This window comes from Hipposideros armiger, unplaced genomic scaffold (assembly GCF_001890085.2).
Source record: "Hipposideros armiger isolate ML-2016 unplaced genomic scaffold, ASM189008v1 scaffold_927, whole genome shotgun sequence".
Taxonomy (NCBI): domain Eukaryota; kingdom Metazoa; phylum Chordata; class Mammalia; order Chiroptera; family Hipposideridae; genus Hipposideros; species Hipposideros armiger.
In genome coordinates this window covers 300,042-318,140 of record NW_017732277.1, presented here as the reverse complement: position 1 = coordinate 318,140, position 18,099 = coordinate 300,042, and the positions used below count along the sequence as shown (strand labels likewise).

The window sequence follows — 18,099 nt, the reverse complement described above, 5'->3', positions numbered from 1 at the left end:
CTCATTGTGGTTTTAATTTGCATTTCCCTAATGCTAAGTGATGTTGAACATTTTTTCATATGCCTGTTGGCCATCTGTATGTCCTCTTTGGAGAAACGTCTCTTCATATCCTCTGCCCATTTTTTAATTGGGTTGTTTGTTTTTTTGGTGTTGAGTTGCATGAGCACAAAATTTCCTCTTAAACCTTACCCTTCTCAGCTTTCCAGGGCATTCCAGATTCTTTTCGGTGTTACAGTGACCCTTTTTTCTCTGAACATATTCACTCAGTGTGGATACCTGGTATCTGGAAAATATATTACCACATATTCAATGTCAAAGCCTGTGTCTATGCAGTAGGGACACATGAGTTTAGTCTTCTTTAACAGGCTGTTAAATAGTGTGATTATATCATTGTTTTGAATATTTTGAAGTAATTTGTTATTTCCTCTCCATTATTAGATCATTTTTGAAGCCGAACGTGGCAAAGGCAAAGCTGGAGAAATTGCAGTGGACGGCGTCTTGCTGATGTCAGGCTTATGTCCAGACAGCCTTTTTTCTGTGGATGGTTGAATGTTACTGTTGTCTTTTATATCTTTGTATTTGGCTTTTTATGTCAGTTCTCTGTTTTTTGATGTGACATCATACATGCCCCTCCATTTTAGAAATACAAACTGAAAAATTGTAATGTACCAACAGAAACATTATTGTAAGATGCCTTTCTTGTATAAGATGTATCGATATGTGCTTTAAATGTAGTACTATTGTGTCCTCTCATTCATTTCTGAATTTATAAAATGTGGAAATGTCAGTTCTGCTTCTCCCTCCCCACTCCGCCACCCAGTATATTTGATTTGTCTACATGAGTTGATGAACCTCTCTATACAACGTTTCTAGATTACAAAAAAAAAAAAGGCACAGAGAAATGTTTGACTTTAATGGCACTTTTTGGAAACTATGACATCACAGATAGATTTCTACCTAAGTGGCTTAGCCTGATCTTTTATGGCCAAACTTGTATATTTAAATTGTTTGTAATAATAATATCCAAATAATCACCTTGGGTCATGGTTTAAGTTTTTCTAAGTAAGAAAATATGGTTGTTAATTCTATGTTTACTTATGTGTATGATTATTTGCTTTGCTGGAAAATGTGGGTTTTATTCTTTTCTCTATGGAAATAATTTATCTTAAAATGACTTCCTATTATGGGAACAACATGAGTGCTTTATTAGACCTTGTAAATGCAATACAAATTAGCATAAGTTGTTGAATTCAAGACCTCAGAGAACTACCTGAAACTAAATTAAGCAAGTAGCAGGACTCAAAGAAAAGACAGATGCCTTCTTTTCTGTTTTTCTTTTCTTCCAAATTCAAGAATGGCTTTGTGTGGTAATGAATCCTGAGTGAATTCTTTGAGGATGAAAGGATATTCTGCTTTAAGATTCTGGGTCAGAATTAGCTCCAAGATAGCTTCCAAACAGAAGGTTCCCCAGATATTTGCCTGCTCTCGCCTAAAGCAATGAAGGCACTGTGCTCTATGAGGAAGGAAAGAGAGACGGTGGCCCACCTATTAATCTTTAAAAGTTGTAGTCTCAGTTTTCAGGATTTTTTATACTGAAACTCTTGGGGCTGGAACACATTGTTTTTCTTTAGTAGGAAGAAATTTGGGCATACAACGTCTACAGAGGACTGTGGCTGTACTTGTTGGATAACTGATAGTTATAGAAACCCCCAAAATAGTGTTTCTAGTGATACCAGTTGAAGATCTGCCCAGCTGAATCAAATCAGCCTACATAATTGTAAGAGATAATAAAATGGTTGTTTTAAGGGGTGGTTTGTTACACAGCAAAAGCTAACTGATACATGTGTTTTTGAATACTGTGGTAGAACTTGAAGGCAACCTCCTATCCACTCAGTGACTGAGGAAATCCGAGACCATAGTGTGGCTTAGAATAAAAGAGATAGAAGGGAGAACCTGCAGTTCCTAAAGGACAGTGTCCCTGTGACCCAGGTTAAAGGAAGAGAAGCTGAACCAAAAATGAAATAGGGAGGCCTGGGAATCATGTCACCTAAGGATAGGAAATCAATGCATAAAGTGAGTTAAGTTGAATTGAGTAATATTTCATGTTTTACTAATATCTGTAGCAGAGACTTCTAGTTACCTACCCAATATCCATTCCCACCTTTTTCCTTACTAATATAACCATATACAAATATATTTGGGGGGCTAGGGGGAAATGTGCTCAACTAAAAGGCTGCATTTCTCAAAATCTCTTTCAGATGGAGGAGGCCACTGAATCGTTGCTGGGACTTCCAGGAAGGATCATAAAGACGGTTCTCAGCTGGAAGCTCACTTTTGCCATTCCCCTTCCTCCTTTTTCCTGCCTGCAATGTCATTGTGAAGGTAGGAGCTCTAGGAGCCACCTTGTCATCACGACGGCAAGGACCACACCCTATGGAGAAGTGTATAGATGAGGGAAGCCTGGGTCCCTGATGACATTGTGGCATCTCTACCCCTGTCCCAGACTGGTCGCTGCTTGATATTTTATTAAGTGAGAGGAAAGTAAATCCTTTCTTGGCCTACCTAGGATTTCAAACAGCACAATCCAGACTCAGGTGAGCACTCTTCCTGGTCCCTGAGGGCTGCTCCTGCCATCTGGGGACTAACTTCTTAGACCCATAAATGCCCGCATGTTGTTTTAAACTCTAGTCAACAGCCAGTAGTGTCATGGAGCTCTAGCCTGCACCATCACCGACTCATACTGGGTGTCGGAAAAGTCATGACGCATGTTTGTGACAGATGGCACTAGTTCATTTTTGGAAGTACTAGAGTCATTCGCATCTATGTTATTGCTATGTTATTTCACAGCTGACAGTTCTAGCTGCATTCTAAAAAAAAAGAGCGATTTGGTTGCCTTTTGGAGATTTTATAGCAAGTTGAAGATGGAAGACCAAACTGGACATTTTCACCCTATTTTACTGTTTTACTTCCATAAAGGGAAGGTCATGCATCAAACTTGTGAAAAGTTGCATAGAGTTTACGGTGACAATGCTCTACAAGAACATCAGTGCCAACAATGGTTCACAAAATTCCATGCTGGTGATTTTGATCTCAACGATGCTCCTCGGTCAGGGAGGCCCACCGAGGTTGATGACAACAAAATAAAGGCATTGATCAAGTCAAACCCACATTACACGACATGAGAGATTGCAGAAACACTGAATATCCATCATTCAAGCATTCACGACCACCTGAAGAAGCTGGGATACATAAGTAAGCTCGGTATTTGGGTTCCGCATGAACTCAAAGAAGTTCATTTGACGGCACGTATAAACATCTGCAATATGCTCATTAAACGTGAGGAAAACGATCCTTTTTTGAAGTGACTGATAACTGGTGATCAGAAGTGGATTGTTTACAACAATGTGGTGTGCAAACAGTCTTGGTCCCGACGTGATGATTCGCCTCAAACGACATCGAAAGCAGACATTCATCAGAGGAAGGTTATGCTCTCAGTGTGGTGGGATTTTAAAGGTGTCGTGTTTTTTGAGCTCCTACCAAGGAACCAAACAATCAATTCGAATGTGTCCTGTCAGCAACTGGACAGTTTGAACGAATCCATCATCCAGAAACATCCAGAGCTTGTTAATTGTAAAAGAGTTGTGTTGCATCACAACAACGCGAGGCCAGCACAAGTTTGATCACCCATCAAAAATTATTGGAGCTTGGATAGGATGTGTTGCCACACCCACCATACTCGCCTGACCCTGCGCTGTCAGACTTCCACTTGTTTCGCTCTCTTCAAAACTCCTTGCGTGGTATAACGGTCAATTCAGATGAGGCTGTAAATCAGCACCTTGTTCAGTTTTTTGCAAATAAAGACAGGTCCTTCTATGAACGAGGAATTATGAAGCTCACTGAAAGATGGCAAAAGCTTATCGAACAAAACGGGCAATATATCATTGATTGATCTTTGCTCTTTATATAAATAAATGACCTTTGAAAAACATAGACAACATGACTTTTCCAGCAACCCAATACTTTGCTTCTTTTGGGGAAACCTAAGGTAAGCTAATTCAGCCTTGCCTCCCACATCTGTTGTCCCTGGCCACCATCCAATATGCAAACCCCCCATGTCATCCATCCTCTCCCACTCTCTCATCCCCACACTGTTAGGGGTTTCCTCTTCTAGACACTGACTCCCACTGTTTCTGCCCCCTCCCCTATCGCACATACTCCATTGTGTGGTAAACAAAGTCTGCTCCATCGTAATTCATGCCTAAATCTCTTCCTCTATCTCTCAGCCTTAGCCGAACTGAGTTCTCTCCCAGGACCAGCTCTACCTCTGCAGCCTTATCAAATGAAAGCCACTCATCCCCCCACACTGCGCACACATCCGGGTCTGGAGTTGAAGGCGGCATCCTCATTGCCTTACTCTTGTACTCAGTCTCTTGTTTCTCGACATCTGTGTAAAAGCCACTGATCATTGGAGGCACAGTTAAATAGCTCTACAACCCTCTGTCCTTCCTAGACATTGTCATCAACCAATGTGGTAACATCTATGCAACTGACCCATCCAATATTCTGGCCTCACAGTTCTTTGGCCTCCTCTATTCCATCACCATCACCTCGTCCATGTCACTTCTTTGAAACAATCTCTTTCCTCATGAGTCCAAGCTGCAGTCACACAGCTCTGCTGTGAGACACTTTTTGCACCTGCGTCCTTCGTTTTTTCAGACCCTCTCAGAGTTCTAGCAGTGCCCCCTTGTGGCAGCCTATGTGCATATGTGTGGCTGCCACCACACACACAGCAAAGAGGGCTCTCAACTACCTCTTCTGTTCCCCCTTTGCTCCATCTCTCCCTTTCCCGGTGTCTTGTGAACTCATGCTGCTTTCTGGGTACCCAGAACCTTACAATTCAATCACCCCTGAGATCCTGGAGAATCCAATCTTGCAGAACTTTCATCCTTTCCTATCAACACTTACTGGTCCTATGTCCCATTCTGCTAGTCTCTGACAAGCAAGTGAAGGGAGACCACCTTTATAAGACAACTCAAGCATCAGGAATAAACAGCTACAAGGGTAACCTTTACTGACTAATATTTTCTGTTTTATAATTGCAGCTTCCAATTTCTTCATACAAAGGATTGAGTAAGGATGCAATTTCGGCACCATCGTATGATCAGGGATTCTCTCTGACGGCCCTCAAATCTCACCAGCTACATTACGATAGGGACTGTGTCAGTTAGTGTTTGCTGGTAGCAAGCAACAGAAACAGATGTCAGCTGACTTACAGCAAAGGGAGGTTACAGTAAAGAAGCAGGAGTGCGCAGGCTGGTGGGTGACCACTGATCCAGCCCTGGAAGTGGACTGCAGGACTAGAAGCAGAGCTATGGGGGAAGCCATTGCTGATCAGGATGCTACCATTGCTAGAATGACCTCTCACCATGTTAGTGTCCACATTACTCTGTTCAAAATTCCCATTCTAGGGAGGGGTGTGCAGTTGGCCTAGCTTGGGTCATGTGGCTGCCCCCTGGCTAGGGCAAATTGGGGCAATTGATTGGCTTTGCAGAAAGTGGGCTGAAAGCTGGTGGCCCAAACCCACCAATGTCCACCACGTGGACCCCATCACATAAAAGCTGGGCTTGAGTACTTGTAATTGTCCCAGCCAACATACCAACCTAAATGATTTACTCTTATGACAAAGAGTCAATGCCTTCATTCTTTCCAGCAACTAGAAACCTAGGTGGAGTTTGCATCAGGTTTGAAATGAAGAACAACTAATAAAAACTATTATATGAGCCAAATGATGCAGCAAGTACAATTTGTTAGGTCGTTATGGGCAGGAAATGAGGCTGAAATGGAAAAACGTTTCACTTGGGCATCGTAAATCAGAATGGTGCACTTCTGGCCAAATGTGTCTCCCCCTGAAGACTTAGAAGACCTGGAGTGGACGTAGTTATCCTTTATATTGTGGATGAATGATCCTTCCTGGCAGCACGCCCAGATTATATCATGAAAGGAGGGCTGTGCGTGGTGTGTACAGTCCATGAGTATGAGCCTTGAAGCTAATGGTGCAGGAACAAAAGACAAAGCAGCAGCACAGACCAATGGTTTTTAGTTCAATGCTTATGTCTTGGCCCTCTGATGAACTGCTGTTACAAAACGACCTCCCTTGAAAAGAAAGGCCTGAGAACCAAAATGAAGTGAGGCATTTCTTGGAGCAGTCCACATATCAGGATCACTGGCAGACCATTCCTCCTGGTAACAAGCCACTCTGACAATGAAATCCCAGCGCCAAGCTTCAGCTCAGATTTCTTAACAGCAGTGCCAATGGCAGTTGAGTGGGCAGGCAGAGGTTTTTGAATAGGATTGGCGTCCTTTCCTCCTATTTCTTTTTGTACCTTTTCTATTGTATAATATATTTTCCTGATTAAATGGAATTTTGAAGCATCCCCAGTAACCAAGTATAAATATTGTCTCATTGCTTTTGGATTTCCATCCTATGATCTGCACCAAGAATTGATTAAAGCCAGACTTGCTGCTCCTTCGTTTCTCTGCTATTCTGTTGCCATATATCTATGGTAGAAAAACTCACATTCTAGAGATATGACAAAAATGGACGAATGGTGTGGGAAAGGAGAACGGGTATGGAAATGACCTAAAGATGAATCCATGTCCAAGTGACTGTTAAATGGTACTCTCCCAGACTTGGAGTTTCGCCCAAGGCCCCAAAGCTGAGCACACTGTTACATGTCCACTGATTCTAGAGACATGCTAGACCATTTACACGAGGCTAAGAGGAGACCCCTAACTACTTCTGTCATCCATGGCCCCTCACCCCTCTTCAGCTTATGCAAGAGTGAAAGAGGGCTGTTAGAATTCTGGAAGCTTCCTCCCGCCTTCCAGGCAAGTGGAGGGGACTTTGAGAGAACCACTCGGAGAGATTGGCAGGTTCTCCTGTCATGAAAGTGTACACGAAATGATGTTTGACTCTTCCAAAAAACTCAACAGGTGAGAAGCCAGCTGGGGCTGCCTAAGACTACCTACGATGGCAGAGAGTGGCTGAGAGGGGACAGCCTCAGCTTCCAGGGCTTAATGGAGAGCAGAGCTGCTGGGGTTTTCCAATCGGCTAAGTGCACATCAAACAAATAGGCAGGCTTGGGTTGTTTTGGAAAGACCCTGCTCAAGAGGGCTGGCTGCAGATGAGGTGACCCAACAGAAAAAGGCTGGGTGGGGACATGCCACCCAAAGCAAGGAGCTGGTGTTCAACCAGACTGTATCATCTGAGAATAGGTGAGAAGGGGCCCCCAGCAACGGGGGCGGGGGTGGGGGGGGAGGTCTCCAAAAAACTCCCAAAAGTGGGCGCATAAAGAGAACAAAAGAGGCAGCATTTGGACATTAGCACACACAGAGCTCCAACACCAGGTAACAACATCATTCATTGTGTTCCTTTCCTGTAGCTGCCACAATTGGGTGGCTTCAAACAACAGGAATTTATTCTCTCCAGTGCTGGAGCCAGAAGTCCCACCTCAAGGGGTTGGCAGGACCAGACTCCCTCCAAAGCTCTAGGGGAAAATCCCTCCGTGCCTCTTTCAGCTTCTGGTGGCTCCATTAGTCAGGCTAGTTTTTTTTTTTTCAACTCATACCGGGATGCCGGACTGTAAGACGTCCTCCAGTTGCGGAGAGGCGGCCCCACGGGCGCCGACCTTCTGCGCAGGCGCCGCTTCTGCTCGCACGCTCGGGATCCGGGCTGCGTTCTTCAGTGTGAGGGCTTGGATTGGTCGAGCCTTCGTGTCCCGCCCTGGGGACCGGAAGTTCTCTCTGGGCGCGGGGGTCACCGGGGGCCCTTAGGCATCGCCTGCGCTTCTCGGTGAGCCGCGCTACGGGTTGGCTGGGGTCTCTGCCCACCCGTGCTCGGGGAAACCCACCCCTGCTCGGGGAGGCTCTCGGTGTGTCCGGGGCCGGGTAGGCCCGAGCGTGCCCTCTCCTCTCCAGGGGAGGTCGCGGGGGTGGGCCAATTTCTCCGGGCCGCCGCTGCTTGTGTGCTGGGTGCCAGACTGTCACTCTGGGACGGTTTGCAGCAGGCTTGGCTTGTCCCTGCAGCCCACCCACTGGAACCCGAATCCGGACCAGAGAGGGCCCTTCGGCCGCTGCCTTCCACTCGCAGCACCTTTGCTAGGGATCGTCCTGACGTGGGAGGACCCTATCGCAGTTTGAGTGGCTGTTCAGGAACTACAACGCCCCTACCAACTTTTGGCATCGTTTCTCTCCGTAGACGAAGGGCCCCCTGTGTACCTGGAGAGGTGTACGTGTTACGGCTAGAAACTTAAAATTTCTCTTTAGATCTTAGATCTAAAGACCTCAACAGATCTCGGTTGCTGCTGATTTGTTAGCAGCTTTTGGAAATTTTTCTTTGATGTTTCCTCTTTAGGGATTAGGCTAGATGTGTGCACCTTGCCCATACTATAGTATTAGTTAATATTTACAAAAGCTTATATGCATTTGGTTCACAGATATTTAGGGCCCACTATTGCTGGCGCTGTGTAAACTCTATTTTTGATATGTATTCAGAAGCTAGGGATATAGGTGTGTCTAAGCATCTGTAATAGCATATGCACTAGAACTGTGTTATCCAATATGGTAGCCACTAGCTACATTAAGTGTTCCTAGTCCAAATTGAGTTCTGCAGTAAGTGTAAAACAGCGAATTTTGGAGAATTAGTATGAAAAAATATAAAATATCTCAATAATTTGTTTATATCATGTTGAAATGACAGTATTTTGGATACACTGGGTTAAATAAAATGTATTATTAATGTCACCTGTTTGTTTTTTAACGTGGCTACTAGACAATTTTAAATTCTGTGGCTTGCATTACATTGCTATTGGATGGCATTGCTCTAGAAAGGGATCAGGAAACTATGGCTTACAGCCGAATCCAGGCTGCCTGACTTCGAAAAAAAGATTTATTAGAGCAAAGCCATACCCATTCATTTATGTATTGTCTGTGGCTGTTGTTCTTGGTATAAGAGCAGCAGAGTTGAGTAGTCCATACAGAGATTGGATGGACTGCAAAGTCTAAAATATTTACTGTCTGGCTTTTTACAGAAAAAGTTTGCCAAACCCCTGTTTCAGAACCTGCTATGGTAAATACCGGGGGTGCCAAAAAAATGTATACAAGTGGACACTTTGGCGAACGTTGCTCAAGCAGTAGTTCGCCATCATCAGAAGTGTCTGGACGCTGATGGGAACCACTTTGAGCACCTCTTGTCATTGCAGAAGTCACACGTGACTCGCATGCATCTTTTGTTATCGGTATATATTATTACCATTTTAATGCCGTTTTCCTTTCTTAAAATATGTATACGTTTTTTGGCACCCTTTGTATATGTAAGCCTTTTCATTATAGTCCTGTGTAATTGTCAGTCAGGCTTACTGTGACAGGCATACTTCTAAGGACTTTATAAGGACTATTGTCTGATTCTCATACTCATCCTAGGATGTTGGGTTTTCCCCATTTTGTAGATGAGGAAATTGAGGCACAAAATGGTCATGAAATTGACCCAACGTTCTCAATACTCCTTACTTCTGGGAACTCTACCTTCTTGACTCTCCTTATTCCCAAGTGGCTTGTCGCCTGGAACTCACTTGACTAGTCCACAGTAGACACCATGCTCCCTTTTTGCTTTTTTGTTGGTTTGGGATTTTTTTTAACTAGAATTTTTTAAATTACTCGTTAACTGGAATTGAGATGAGGTTGGTCTTTTGTGGGAGAAGCTGAGGGGCCCTGAGCTTAGGTGCAGTGGGTACAAGCAAGGCGATCTGTAGTGGCCAGAATGATGCTCACGAGCAGAGAGGAGAGAGCATCCTGGATGCTCTTGACTCATTTAACAAAAAACATTTGTTGGGTAATAGTGAGCATTGGCCAGGTGTTTGCCAGGTGTGTATCAGTAAATGGAACAAATGTCATTCTTATGGTCTTGTGGGGAAGACAGATGATTAAAAAACAAAAAATTTAATGTGGTATGGACCATGAAAAAAATGTGCAAATACTTGATGTTTTTTGCAGGTTTCCTCATCTGTAAGATGGAGATAAGTCGTACACCTGTCTCGGTTCTTGTGAGCATTGAAATGACATGAATGTGTATAGTACAGAGTTGCTCAATAAATATACATTGTCTTCCGCTGTTAAGAGGTAAGTGATGGAATGAATATGAGGAATTGGGGGCATCGTGTTGGTTAAAATATGGCCATCACCAGTTGTTATTTGTAGGAAGGTTCTCAGGTGAGTTGTACACAGCAGATAGTTTTAACATTTCCTGATTTAATGGCACTCATCTAGCAAAATCCGAAGCCAGGTTCTGTGCATTCAGTCTAGAAGCAGAGCTGGAGCTGGCCTTGGGCTGATAGCAGCATAACTGGGATGGTCCTGCTGCAAGAAGGGAGTTGTGCCTGTACAGTGGTGGCAGCCCTGGTTTAAATCAGAATCATCTGGACAGCTGGGACAATAACCCAGGCCCACCTTCAGAGATTCTAATTCATTACCATTCTATCAAACAAGGGCTTGGCATTGTTTGTTTTTGGTTTTGCCCCTTAATTTCCCCAGATGATTCGGATTTGCATTCAGGATTGAGAATCACTCATGATGAGAGACAGGCCAGCCTGAGGGAGCTTCCGGCACAAAGGCTCAGAGCTGTGACATGGGCAGTGCCTGTCGGTGGTTCTGTGGGGTCACGGAGGAGGCTGGAAGGCGGCTTTTCCTCACCTGGCTAAGGACCTTAACTCCATCCCGAGAGCAGAGGGGAACCTCTGAAGGGCTTTAAGGGGGAAATAAGGGACTGTCTTGCTAAGATCTGTACTAGAAGATGACCCCTCCAGCAGAGCGCCATGAGTCAGAGTGAGGGCGGTGAAGAATCAATGGGAGCTGGCCAGAAGGTGGCAGGCCCAGAGTCGGTGTCAGTACTCTTCCTGTGTCCTTTCATGGCCTTTGCCTGTCCTTGTGGAGCGAAATCAGCCGGTTTCTTTGTATCTTTCCACTGGGCTGGCAGCTCTTTCAAGGCAGAGAGTCTCTCTTTAGGCTCAGCATCTACCATGTACTAGATGCATAATAAATATTTATTGAGTGAACTATGTAGAACTCTATACTGGTCATACAGCTTGCTTTGTATTTTTATGGCAGGTCTCAAAACTTTGTATCCCAGTTGCTTCCACACTACACCCTCCTAGGGTAATACATGCTTTATATCCACATGATTGTCCCACAGTAGGGGAAGAGAAAGTTTAACAGGATTTAAATGCTGTTAAAAATATGGAGGAGAATGAAAACAGTATGGCAGATCCTCAAAAAAGTAAAAATCGAATTACCATAAGATCCAGCAATTCCACTTCTGGGTATATACCCAAAAGAATTGAAATCAGGGTCTTAAAGAGATATTTGTACCCCCGTGTTCATAGCAATATTATTCACAAGAGTCAAAAGGTAGAAGCAAACCGTATGTCCATCAACGAATGAATGGCCAAGCAAAACGTGGCCTCTTCGTACAATGGAATATTATTCAGCCTTAAAAAGGAAGGGAAGCTCGATACATGCTTCAACATGGCTGAACCTTGAGGATATTATGGTGAGTGAAATAAGTCAGTCACAGACAAATAGTATATGATTCCACTTATATGAGGTATCTAAAATAGTCAGATTCATAGAGATAGAAAGTAGAATGATGGTTGTAGGGGGCTAGGGGGGAGAAAGCAATTGTATTGCAAGATGAAAAGAGTTCTAGAGGTTGGATGCACAACAGTGTGAATGTACTTAATATTTCTGAACCATACACTTAAAAAGGGTTAAAATGGCCACAGCAGTTCGATTCCCAGCCCGAGCTGAGCTGCCACTGAGCTGCCAACAGGTGGCAGGATGGCTCAGCTAAAAAAAAAAGTTAAAATGGTAAATTTTATGATATGTGTAGTTTTCCACAATTAAAAATTAAAATAAATAGATATGAGGGAGAGGTAAATAAAGGGACATATGAAGTGAAGAGCAAAGTGCTTATACATAAATACATCAACTTCTATAGGTTTACGTGTGTGAAAACCAAATTTTGCTGGTATCGCAGACTGCTGCTGGCATGGCACCGAAGCCGCAGAGCTCCAGTTAAATCCCCTTCAAAATCTCCTTGAGACTCTGACCCTTCGTTGAGAAATTCTGATCTGACCTGAGTTAAATATTGCCTAACCTCCTTGTGGGCACTCTAGACCTGTCTCTTATTAACCAGCCTGTTGACATCCAGCAAAGATCAACCCTGGTTTCTTTGGTAGTGATGCATATAGAATGAATATAGAATGCAGGCAGGATGAACAGTTCTTCTTTGTTAGGAAACTTTCCAGCAAATGGGGGAGGGCTTGAGAGCTGTTCATGGTAGCATGGCTGCTTGACTTCCTCCAGACCCCACGATCCCAGGCAGAGAGAGATTTCCAGCAGTTGAGGGCATGTATTTTTAATTCTTCTGTACCATCTTGCCTATTCTTTGTTTACTGAGCCTTTGATTCTTAGGAAGACCTCTTTTATTGTTATTGGTCTTTTTTTATGTTTTTTTTTGTTTTTTATTGGGGAACAGTGTGTTTTTCCAGGACCCATCAGCTCCAAGTCAAGTAGTTGTTTCAATCTAGTTGTGGAGGGCGCAGCTCAGTGGCCCATGTGGGGATCAAACCGGCAACCTAGGTGTTATGAGCACTGCGCTCCAACCAACTGAGCTAACCGGCCGCCCTTACAGTTGTCAGTCTTTAAAAGTGGAATTTTAAGAAGGACAAACAATGATCTTGAAATATTGATTCCTGATCATTAGAAAAATAGCCACTTAAGATCCTGAATTGATGACCCACTGACTGACTGTTAAATGACTTAAAAAAAAATTGTCCAGGTCGTCTACACTCCAGTTCCCTCTAGAGGTAAAAATGTAAGACCCAGAATCTTGATCATCCTTGAGCTGTGCCAGCATGGAAACAGCAGGAGAAACCTCATTGTTGTGGCCAAGTGTACTTAATTCTTTATATTTCATAATAGAGTTTGAGGGGAGAGTCAGCCGTTTTCGATTCAGCAGTAGACTTCTGAGGAAATTGCGAATGCTAATCTGAACGCAAAGTCACAGGTGATGTAGCACCTTTCCAATATTCTGATTCTCGAGGGAAGGTTGATTGACCCATTTACCATGCCATTTTTCAGCAGGCACATATCTTAAACGTATAAGAGTTTCTCATGAAATTATACTAGACTGATAACTTTTCCGATTATGAAACTAATACATACTTATCATAGAGAATACAGAAAAGAGTAAAAGAACAAATCTTACCATTCAGAAAATGCCGCTGTCAAAAATTTTGTGTATCTATTTTTGGCCTTTTCACATGTGATTTTTTAAGTAAAATTTGAATCCGACTCTTATGTGTTGTTTTTAAATAACAACTTTATTCAGCTATAATTGATATACCATACAATTCACCTTTTTAAAGTGTACGCATCAGTGGGTTTTTTTACTATCTTGACAGTTACGTAACTCATCACCACAATCAACTTTAGAGAAGATTTTTCACCTCCCCCAAGAAAAACTCTGCACCCATTAGCAGCCACTCCCCTTGTCATTCCACCCCACTAGTCACTCCCACTCCCCAGCCCTAGCCAACCACAGATTTACTTTGTGTCTCTATAGATTTGCCTATTCCAGACATTTCATGTAAGTGGACTCATACGATATGTGGTCTGTGTCTTTTAGCATAGTGTTTGCAAGGCACATCCATGTAGTATGTTATCTTTTTATTGTCAAAAGACATTCCATTGTATGGACATACTTTATTTTGTTTATTCATTCATCAATTGATGGACATTTGAGTTGTTTCCACTTTTCATCTATCATGAATAATGCTGCTATTAATATTCATGTGCAAGTTTAACTATTTGGGACCTAGTTTCTTCTCAGTTTGAAGAAAATTCTTACATATACAGCCTCCACATCTCTCATTTCCTTAAAGTAAATTTATAGAAGTAGAATTGCTCACTAAAAAGACATTACATTTTACAGCACTTGTCAGATAGTTTCTAGGGAGACTGAATTTATTCTCTGTAATCACTTCAGTGTTGTTAGCCTGTGTACGTTCAGTGATGGTTATTTAATATCAAGCGCTATAAAGTGGGAGTCCATAGATTTTTTGAAAGATAGGGTCCCTGCTATCAATATTACGCATATGTACGTTATGTGGAGAGAAAAATAGACTGGTTAGGTAAACATTTGCCTGCCTAGGATGAGATTCACACAGACATAATCATCAAGCAACTTTTTACACCTAAATGTTAAAAAAAGAAAACAGTTAAGGGAGCCAAACTCTGGTGTAGGGACCAATTAGTCCAAAGTCATAAATCCTCTGGATGACTTAGTTGAACCTTTACCAATTGTCCAGAAGACTCAGATGTCAGCACAATGGGGCCTGTTGCCTTTGGGTTCCGTCTGCCCCCCAAGCTGTGCTGGCTCACTTTTTCTTCAGGTTCCTTGGAACATCTGAACAGCATCTCCTCTGCCCCCTGTTTTTCTCTCATTCTTTTATATTCAGAAAAGTATCACTTAAAGATGAGCAAATCAGCAAGTTGAGTGATATAGCGGGATGTGGGGGGGGGAAGGAGTCCAGCCTCGCTCAGCCTTACCCTGCTGATGCTGACACTGGCATAATTTCGTCCCCAACATTACCACCAAATTCCATCCAAAGGAACTGGCAAATCTTGATCTTGTAAAATTAGAAATGGAAAAAGTTGTAGCAGATCTTCCAGCAGGCGTCTTTAAGCAGCTATTGATGCAGAAGCTGTTTGCAGTGCCACTTTTTTCTAACTGCTGAGAATCAGACTTTTGAAACTGAACCATCCCACAGCACAGATCCCATTTTCTCACATGTCGCACCCATTTTTATTACCTAGCTCTTTTAGAAAACACCACTTCGGTAACTGGCAGGAAGTTGTAACTGGAAAATGCAAGCCTAAGAAAATGGAAATCTCTTTTCTCTTTGCAGCTGTAAAAATGTCTGACAAGACCCAGATCGCTGCCAGAGCTTTCCTTATTGAGCACCTGATGTCTAAAAGGAGCTTTGAGGATCTTGGCAATCACCTGACTGAACTAGAAACGCTTCACGTGACCAAGGAGCACCTCCAGCAGACAGATGTGGTCAAGGCTGTGTACAGAGTCCTCAAAAACTGCCCCACAGTGGCTTTGAAGAAGAAAGCCAAGTGTCTGCTGTCAGAATGGAAAGCACTTTATAAGGATCCTCATTTCAAACCGAGGGACAGCCCTACATTATTCCCTACAGGTGAAAATGAAGAAAATTCAGGACTTTCTCATGATGCAAGTCAGGATGAGGTTTTGGGCGGCTCCAGCTCTAATTCTTGGCTATCGTCCCAGGATGTGATGGCGAAAGCCACTGAAACGGTTGTGCCTGAAAATAGCCCTAGTCCAATGGAACCTAAGGAAGAGCATGTCAAGGGTGGTGACCCTCAGTCCACCGACAAGAGATCAGATGAGTTGCTGGGTCCTGCAGGGCCTGTGAGAACTAAATGCACAAAGCTGCTTTATGAAGCTTTAACTAGTTCTTTCACAGATCAGCTCAAAGCTGATCTGTGGCAAAACCTTGCAAGAGAAATCGAAGAGCACATTTTTACCCTGTATTCAAAGAACCTCAAAAAATATAAAACTTGCATCAGAAGCAAAGTTGCCAATCTGAAGAACCCCAAAAATTCGCACTTACAACAAAACTTGCTCTCTGGGGCCACGTCTCCAAGAGAATTTGCAGAAATGACCGTCATGGAAATGGCAAGCAAGGAACTGAAGCAGTTGAGAGCCGCCTACACGGAATCTGGCATACAGGAACATTATCTTCCCCAAGTGGTTGAGGGCACACAGACAAAGAAAATAAAATGCAGACGCTGTGAGAAATTCAATTGCAAGGTCACTGTAATTGCCAGAGGAACACTTTTCCTTCCGAGTTGGGTGAGGAATTCAAACCCAGATGAAGAAATGATGACCTATGTAATCTGTAATGAATGTGGGGAGCAGTGGTACCATAGCAAGTGGGTGTGCTTGTAATTGTAAATAAATATTCTCTTAACAGCCAATAACCAGAGTAATACCTTCTGTTTGTACCACCCTTTTACGCTTGTTTTTAACATCGTACACACACTATTTTTAAAAAACAATCCTAAGAAGAAGGAAAAAAAGTCGTTTGCTGAAGCTTATACCACTATCACTAAAAGTTGATGGTGTCGACTGGCCAAATAATTCTCCAGGTAATTCACCAAAAGAACAGTTTATTCTGGGAAAAGAAAAAAGAAACAAAGCCACCAAGGAGTGTGTATACACACACTTGCTGGCTGATGCCCCAACTGGCCGCCCATGTGGAAAAAAGCCCTGAGACCAAAATGGCATCCCCCTTTATTCGCATCCCTCCTCTGGAAGTTACCACAAAGTTTAACAGGAAGTCAGGACTAGAGAGTTAACAAGGGGCCCAGCTCCACCCATAGTCCTCCCATCTCTATGGTTAAGCACCTTAAGATGCCAGTTCACTTTTATCAATGGTTTGGGGAGAGAGAGTGGGTGACTGTTTGCATTGTGCTTGTGGCCACTCAGTACTTCACTGTACTCAGAGTGTAGCTGAGAGCAGCTCAGCATAACCTGGGGGATTTTCAGAAATGCAAACTCTCAGGCCCCCAGCTATTGAATCCTAACTGCCTTTTGGCAGGATCCCCACGTGTTCCTGTCCAAGAGAGTTTGAGAAGCGCTGCTTTAGCAATCGGCCTGTAGTAGTCAGTGGCTGCGTATTAGAATCATTTGGGGAGCTTTGAAACCCCACTGATGCTGAGGGCCCACCCTAGAACCATTACATCTTGAGTCTATGGTATGCAACGCAGGTATCAACATTTCTTATCTAATTCCTGAAGTTAATTTTAAGATGCAGAGTTGAGAATGGCTCACACCTAGGCTCTCACTTGATCCTTTCCACAACTCTAAGAAAAGACCACTATTCTGTATACTTGACAGAGGACAAAGCCGGTCCGCAGAGGTGCCGTAACTTGCCCAAGCTACACAACCATAAATAGCCCAGCTCAAACTACTCCCAGATTTTCAAACTCCAAATTCACCGTCCGAGACTGCCTCAATGTTGACTTCTGAGAAATCTATTCCTGGAGATGTGTGACTAAATGAATACTGTCTCTAGGCTCTCACATTGGGTAACCAGAGCTTCGTTATGTTCCCCCCTTTTTTCTCACTTTACAGGTCTCCCTTGAGCCACAAAAGTTACCCAATGACTAATCCCACAGAACTTTGTTTCAAGTCCTTTTGCTTAGTTGAAGGAGTCGTGTATTTTTTTTTTCTTGGCACAAGCCTCCAGGGTATATAAACTCTTGAACTATGACATTTGGCTTCTGATGTTAGGGAGCCTTTCTATTCTCAAGGGCATGAGTGTTAGGTCTGGAGGGGAGGACAAAAAACCCTCCTAGGCTCTGTAGCTGGGACTGCAAATTGACAGGATATTCACAAGAGAAAAACAGTTTAGTAATGTGCAGCACAGTGGATACACATGCAGGAGAAATTCAGTGGAGTAACTTAAAGGGGTTGGCTAGAACTTGGGCTTATCTAACGTCTTAACAAAGAACAAGCCTGTAGAGAAGTAGCAAGACAAAGGAAAATGGCTTTAGGCTTTTAGGGGTGCAAACTGGGAAAGTAAGTCCTTGGGCGACCTAATGGAAGATAATGGTTATTTAGTCAAGTTCGTTTGTGTAAACTCTTCTCGGTGCCATCTCGTCCCTGGCGATCAGGTTGTTACCCACTTCTGGGTACGGAATTCACGAGGGGAATTTATGTTCTGCTTTCAGGCCAATGGGGGGTGGGGGAGGGACAGGGAGCTCATCCTGTGTCTGCTTTTCCTCATTTGCTTTCAGCTCAGAATGATCCTCATGCCAGGATGGCATATTTGGGGGTGGCATACTCTGAACCCCTTTAGGTCTGAAGTTCCAATTTTGCTTATGTAAAAACAGCCATTGACAGCCATTGGTCTGTTAGAGGAAGTCCATTGCCTCAGGCTTTTAATCCACCAA

The 18,099-nt window shown here is 43.3% G+C and overlaps 2 protein-coding genes across 3 annotated transcripts in view; both read left to right on the top strand.

Annotated features, from left to right (window-relative positions):
- The window catches only part of EGFL6 (EGF like domain multiple 6), a 57,300-nt gene extending 55,538 nt beyond the window's left edge, over positions 1-1,762 (top strand). The window contains exon 13 of the mRNA XM_019630665.1: positions 439-1,762. Coding sequence (XP_019486210.1) covers positions 439-549 — 111 coding nt within the window. The 3' untranslated portion in view covers positions 550-1,762. The remainder of the gene's footprint in view (positions 1-438) is intronic.
- A 5,983-nt stretch (positions 1,763-7,745) lies between these two features.
- Positions 7,746-16,113, top strand: TCEANC (transcription elongation factor A N-terminal and central domain containing). 2 transcript variants are annotated; one of them, XM_019630662.1, is made up of 3 exons: positions 7,746-7,852; positions 10,051-10,176; positions 15,024-16,113. In XM_019630662.1, the coding sequence occupies exons 2-3, from the start codon at positions 10,122-10,124 to the stop codon at positions 16,088-16,090; spliced, it is 1,122 nt and encodes a 373-aa protein (XP_019486207.1). In that variant the 5' UTR covers positions 7,746-7,852; positions 10,051-10,121; the 3' UTR covers positions 16,091-16,113. The 2 variants fall into 2 exon arrangements, with proteins under 2 accessions (XP_019486207.1, XP_019486208.1); XM_019630663.1 differs by lacking the exon at positions 7,746-7,852 and adding an exon at positions 7,865-8,287.
- Positions 16,114-18,099: the final 1,986 nt, after the last annotated feature.

Excerpts from the sequence above, each read along its gene's own strand:
- TCEANC (XM_019630662.1), top strand. The coding sequence starts at position 10,122 with ATGTGTATAGTACAGAGTTGCTCAATAAATATACATTGTCTTCCGCTG. Across the intron at positions 10,177-15,023 it reads TTGTCTTCCGCTGTTAAGAG|CTGTAAAAATGTCTGACAAG; the intron begins GTAAGTGATGGA and ends TTCTCTTTGCAG.